The sequence below is a fragment of the Procambarus clarkii genome, chromosome 31, assembly GCF_040958095.1.
Source record: "Procambarus clarkii isolate CNS0578487 chromosome 31, FALCON_Pclarkii_2.0, whole genome shotgun sequence".
Lineage (NCBI taxonomy): Eukaryota > Metazoa > Arthropoda > Malacostraca > Decapoda > Cambaridae > Procambarus > Procambarus clarkii.
The window spans coordinates 26,396,817-26,403,925 of NC_091180.1; the positions used below are offsets into that span (position 1 = coordinate 26,396,817).

At 43.0% G+C, this 7,109-nt stretch overlaps 1 protein-coding gene across 1 annotated transcript in view; it reads right to left on the reverse strand.

The window, feature by feature from the left end:
* Positions 1-717: 717 nt before the first annotated feature.
* The window catches only part of LOC123750136 (barH-like 1 homeobox protein), a 17,944-nt gene continuing 11,552 nt past the window's right edge, over positions 718-7,109 (reverse strand). The window contains exons 2-3 of the mRNA XM_045732258.2: positions 4,292-4,478; positions 718-2,383 (exon numbers count right to left, since the gene is read on the reverse strand). Of these exons, the coding sequence (XP_045588214.1) occupies positions 1,771-2,383; positions 4,292-4,478 (800 nt within the window). The 3' untranslated portion in view covers positions 718-1,770. The remainder of the gene's footprint in view (positions 2,384-4,291; positions 4,479-7,109) is intronic.

The window sequence follows — 7,109 nt, forward strand, 5'->3', positions numbered from 1 at the left end:
TGGAATGTCTGTCTGACTCTCTCTGTCTGTCTGTCTGTCTGTCTGTCTCTCTCTCTCTCTCTCTCTCTCTCTCTCTCTCTCTCTCTCTCTCTCTCTCTCTCTCTCTCTCTCTCTCTCTCTCTCTCTCTCTCTCTCTCTCTCTCTCTCTCTCTCTCTCTCTCTCTCTCTCTCTCTCTCTCTCTCTCTCTCTCTCTCTCTCTCTCTCTCTCTCTCTCTCGCGTGTCATGTGAGGTGGTTAGTGGATAGGACAGTCTTAGTGGGTCAGTGATAGAGACGAGATCTATTTCAAACTGTTGATGACTTACGTTCACAGTCATGAAAGTATATGATTAACTTAAGACCTCGTCAAGTGGGATGATTTGGTGATGGTGGTGATGGTGGTGTTGATGATGATGGTGATGGTGGTGATAGTGATGCGGAGGATGAGTGGCTAGATGAAATAGTTGACCACATAGCCCTGAATGCACTCGGGCATAGGAGTCGAATGAGTTCATAAACACTCTCCCCCCCCCCCCCCCATGCTTTTGTAGCGTGGTGGTACAGTGGCTCAGCACTCGACTTTGCATCACGCGGACGGAGGTTCGAGTCCCGGCAAGGGCGTTTGGAACTTAAATATTTAAAGTGAAGATAGTGTTGCTATTCCCGATAATATTAAGATCGTATGTGTATTTGGGTACATGTAAATAATATATATATTTATATATATCAAACAAGATGATTGTTTCCAACTTTATTTAACAATGTAGATGACACGGACTTAAACTATTACAACACCAAGTTCAGCCAACAGCATCGCTTGTAGCACTTGACTAGAGCGACAACTTAGCCTAGTTGTTACTGCTGGGTGAGGGGGGGGGTAGGGGGGCGTGGGGAGGGGGTCCTGGGGATGGAAATAGGGGGGAAGGGGATTTAGGGCTTGGGCCGCAGATGATGTGGGGGGGGGGTTAAGGAGGGAGGAGGGGGGGGCGGTGCCAGGGAAAAGGAAGAGAGGGATCCAGCCCTGTCTCTTTGGATAAAGTCCAGGTTTCTTGGTCTGGATAAAGCCCAAACCTCTTTAGATAAACCCTAGATTTTTTGGTCTGGATAAAGACCAAACATTTTTGGATAAACCCTAGGTTTTTTGGTCTGGATAAAGCCCAAACATATTTGGATAAACCCTAGGTTTCTTGGTCTAGATAAAGCCCTGGTATCTTGGTTTGGATAAAGACCAGTTTTTTTCGTCTGGATAAAGTCTTGGTGTCTTGATTTAGACAAAACCCAGGTTTTTATAGGTCTGGATAAAGCCCAGCTCTCAATAAAATCCTGACTCTTCTAATTTCTTTGGTATAAGTAACTTGGTACGTGATTAAACGTGACACAGACGCGATCTCGTTCAATCAGACTATGATGGCAACGCGCTCACAGTCATCAAAACATGTTGTCTAACTCAGATCTTGACAAAGTATTACTAATTTATAACTATATACAAATAAGTGGGGGGGGTAGGGGTAAGGGGGTAGTTGGATCGTCGGGTTAAATATCCATTCTATAAATCCATCTGTACATTATTAAGAACTATAATTACTTAATTAATACGCCTATGTTAATCTATTCTAACAAACGGTCTAACTTTGTACATATTGGTACACCGAAGCAGGATTTATTGATTTAGTTTTTTTTTATACATCCGACATCAATATATGGCTGGAGGAATGATAGAAGAGAAAGAGGAGAAGGAGAGAAATGATGAAAGTAAATGAGTAGAGGAAGAAGGGAGGATAATTGAAGGATTCAATGCGAGGGTTTCGAATGGTCGTTTGTAGGTTCAGGGGAGCTCCTAACACGGAGATCTGCCGGAGATGAACAGTGTGGAGGAGACGGGGAAGCTGAGGCTCGCAGGACACTGCTTAAGGATCGCCCTGCGTCCCCTAGGGGCATGTCGACGTCGTCGGCGTCTCTAGAAGGCGACGACATCATTAACCTGGCGTCGAGGGAGAAGACACGACTGTCCAGCTTTCCGGACTCTTGTACCTTCAAGAGCTCCGTCCGGTCTAGCCTCAGGGCCTCGGGTCTCAGCTCCGCTCGTAGGAGATCCGGCCTGACGGCTTCAGGTCTCAGGGTTTCTGGTCTCAGGGCATCTCTTAGCGGATCCGAGGGCACAGGCGGCAGGATAGGCAGGCCGGGCGGGTACAGGCGGTAGGCCAGCGGCTTCTGTAAGGCTGCGGCAGCTGCGGCTTGGCGGTAGTACAGGTCGACGGAGGCTGCGGCTGCGGCGGCTGCGGTGGACGGTTGCGGCGGGTAGGGCCAGCCGTAGGTAGGCCCGTAGAGCCTCTGCAAAGCGGCGTAGTTGCCAGCCTCGGCCAAGAGCTCGAGCCCGACCGCCGTCTGACGCTTCCACTTGGTCCTGTAAGGGGTGACACAGGTTAGCACCACTACACTCTCGCTACACCTGTCTCTCTACACCCTGAGCTCACAGAACACACTACATCATTCTATAAACACACAGAGAACACCCTACAATAGGCAAAATATATATACACACGGTATTCCCTACACCAACCAATACACACATACACACACACACACACACACACACAGCCAGAGCTCAACCCCCGCAAACACAACTAGGTGAGTACACACACACACACACACACACACACACACACACACACACACACACACACACACACACACACACACACACACACACACACACACACACACACACATTCAACACACACACACACACACACACACACACACACACACACACACACACACACACACACACACACACACACACACACACACACACACTCAACACACTTTCTTAACACACAGCACTTCCAATACGTCAAATAATCATTACACCCAAATAATACTAATCTTTTCACACTGATTTATTCTAAGATTCGTCACACTCCTCCTGTGTTGTACACATGTACACTGTACGAACTGATGCACCTGTACATTGGCTGTACACTGACTGTACACACTTGCGAACGGTCATGTACACTGACAGTAATAGCTTACACACTTTCAGATTCACTGTACAAACGTACTTGTGCACAGTACATACTTACGCACATGTACACAGTATAAATATACGCACATGTACGCTGTACAAACTTCCACACATGTACATTGACTACAAACTTACACACATATACGCTGACTGCAAACTTACACTGACTGTACACACTTACATGTACAGACTGTACAAACTTACACACTTACATGTACAGACTGTACAAACTTACACACTTACATGTACAGACTGTACAAACTTACATACATGTACAGACTGTACAAACTTACACACATACATGTACAGACTGTACAAACTTACACACTTACATGTACAGACTGTACAAACTTACACACTTACATGTACAGACTGTACAAACTTACATACATGTACAGACTGTACAAACTTACACACATACATGTACAGACTGTACAAACTTACATACTTACATGTACAGACTGTACAAACTTACACACATACATGTACAGACTGTACAAACTTACATACTTACATGTACAGACTGTACAAACTTACATACTTACATGTACACTACAAACACAGAAACCATTAGTAAAGTATGAAAAATTACAGACGTTTAAAACCCACTTTTCTGTTGTGTTATCGTCTGGCAATCATGAACTTTAGTCGTTCAACGACAAGAAAATTAAGAAAATGCTTACTAAATTGACCATAATTTACAAACTTTTGATGCTTGCTTTTATAGCTTTTTTTTAATATATCAATTGAATTTTCACATTCACTGTCGACGGCTTTGGTTGGAAGGTTTTTTTTAATATATAGACGAACTAAAGCTAAAGCGATCACCATCATTTAATGATTCTAAACTATTCTTTATCTTAGAATGATTCATTACTGGGGCCAGATTCGCGAAGCAGTTACGCAAGCACTTACGAACCTGTACATCTTTTCTCAATCTATGGCGGCTTTGTTTACAATTATTAAACAGTTAATGAGCTCCGAAGCACCAGGAGGCTGTTTATAACAATAACAACAGTTGATTGGGGAAATTTTCATGCTTGTAAACTGTTTACTAAATGTAACCAAAGTCGTCAAAGATTGAGGAAAGATGTACACGTTCATAAGTACTCGCGTAACTGTTTCGTGAATCTGGGCCCCTGATATCTATCCTAGGATCTGAGATGCTAGGTCTGCGACCACTCAACACAGAAACTTGGTATCAGAACACTTTGGTACGACTCGGTACCACTTGGTACGACATGATACGTCCGCTACAGTACTAGAACTTGACCTTGGATCACTTACCGTCTGTTCTGGTACCAGGTCTTGACTTGGGTGTCGGTAAGGTTGAGCTTGGCGGCCAGTTCCATGCGGTCCTGGACACTTAGGTACTTCTGCCGCTCGAAACTCTTCTCCAGCGTCTGTAACTGGTTGTCTGTGAAGGCTGTCCGCGCCTTCCGTTGTTTCTTGGCCGCTGGACCTGTGTCGTTACCTGTAGGACAGGTAAACATGGTAATTATCACGATTATGCGCTTAGCAAGTAGGATTATATAGTAACTGAACGAGATATGAAGACAAGGAGCTGAGATATGAGGATAAGGAGGTGGGATATGAGGACAAGGATCTGGGATATGAAGACAAGGAGCTGGGATATGAAGTCAAGGAGCTGGGATATGAGGATAAGGAGCTGAGATATGAGGACAAGGATCTGGGATATGAAGACAAGGAGCTGGGATATGAAGTCAAGGTGCTGGGATATGAGGATAAGGAGGTGCGATATGAAGACAAAGAGCTGGGATATGAAGACAAGGAGCTGGGATACGAAGACAAGGAGCTGGGATAGAAGGATAAGGAGCTGGGATATGAGGACAAGGAGCTGGGATATGAAGACAAGGAGTTGGGATATGAGGATAAGGAGGTGGGATATGAGGATAAGGAGGTAGGATATGAGGACTAGGAGCTGGGATATGAAGACAAGGAGCTGGGATATGAGGACAAGGAATTGAGATATGAGGACAAGGAATTGGGATATGAGGACAAGGAATTGGGATATGAGGACAAGGAATTGGGATATGAGGACAAGAAGCTGGGATATGAAGACAAGGAGCTGGGATATGAGGACAAGGAATTGAGATATGAGGACAAGGAATTGAGATATGAGGACAAGGAATTGGGATATGAGGACAAGGAATTGGGATATGAGGACAAGAAGCTGGGATATGAAGACAAGGAGCTGGGATATGAGGACAAGGAATTGAGATATGAGGACAAGGAATTGAGATATGAGGACAAGGAATTGGGATATGAGGACAAGGAATTGGGATATGAGGACAAGGAATTGGGATATGAGGACAAGGAATTGGGATATGAGGACAAGAAGCTGGGATATGAAGACGAGGTGAAGGAACGATAAACAGATGGATAAAGCAAAGTCACTTTACTTTCAAATAAGTTGTCAAAAACTTTAAGAACGTTTTAACTCAAAGAATAAAACACGAATCTTAAGAGTTATTAACACCATGAAATCCCAACCAGGATTCCTCGGGGATTTAGGCAAAACCACTTATACCAAACCTGTACATCTGTCCTCAATAAAGCCAGCCAGATGTACTTTATCTTTCCAGCAATAAAGTCAGAACTCATAAACTATTTAATAAAAAGCTCCGAAGCACCACGAGGATGTTTATAACAATAATAACCTTGGATTGTGACGTTTCTAAGACCGTAAACTGTTTAATATATGTAAACAAAGCCGCCATGATTAAGGAGAGATGCACAGGTTCCGTAAGTGGTTGAGTAAATGCTTGAGGAATTCTGGGTCAGGTCAGGCGTAAGAGCATAAGATTTATGGATTAAATTAATCCATTTATTCAAAAGAAATATTATATATATATATATATATATATATATATATATATATATATATATATATATATATATATATATATATATATATATATATATATATATATATATATATACACGCGTTGAAGACATTACTTGAATGTTGACATTACATTAATGTGGAAGACATTACTTCGCCTCACTCCCGGCCCGACCACGTGGCCGCTGAACGAATGGGTCAATGGCACTTGCATTGTTTCGTCTCGTGTTGTTATGGGCGCCATTTGTCGCCGCTGCCTCGATACTGCTGGTGGTTCTCTGTCGAAGTGATTTTTTTTTTTCCTTTTGGCAACCTGTTCACAGGCTAGGTTCGTCAAAGCGGCGGCTGATCCTAACATTATATCAGATTTAACTTTAAATCGGAGTTTTTCTGGAGTAAAAATATTATTATATATTAAAATTTAATGTATATTAGGTATATTGGTTAGGTGTCTAGATTCTGGTGGTTATTATTGATATTTGCATTACGTGGATGAAGCATTTAGAGCGGTGGGATTCGAACAGTGGTCGTGAATGAAGCACAACTCAAATAAAAAATACACGTCAGCAATTTGTGAGTCGTGTGTAAACTGAGGGTTTTTCACTCATAAACATGAGGTTAGGCTTCTGGATTAACGAGCATTTAGTCTTTGTTGATGAGGACTGGCTAAATTTTTTTCATACTGGATTGGCAGTCCAGTAGACCAGAGTTCGACCCTACCTGTAGCCAGGTATGGTCGAACTAGGTACTTAAGATTCATACCTGTTTAACGCACAGAAGGTTTGTCTGGTAAACAATTTTCAGCTCCCTGCACTAAGCCTATGGACTCTATTGTCTATGTCTCTATGACGTTTAATTATCTTCATAATATACAATGGGTATATTTTAACACCTATACAATCACAAACTAGAAGGTGAAGGGACGACGACGTTTCGGTCCGTCCTGGACCATTCTCAAGTCGACTGTGAGAATGGTCCAGGACGGACCGAAACGTCGTCGTCGTCCCTTCACCTTCTAGTGTGTGGTCTGATCAACATACTTCAGCCACGTTACTGTGACTCATCGCCTGCACCAATACATATCAGTTATACGCCAAAAGGTATATTCACTAATACACCAGCGTTGTTCTCCGTCGGTCGTGAAAGTGGCAATTTTTCCGACAAATCAAAACAATGTTAAAATTGCCTTACTATACTCATAAATAAAGGGGGGACCGCGAAATGCCTCTTTATTGTCCC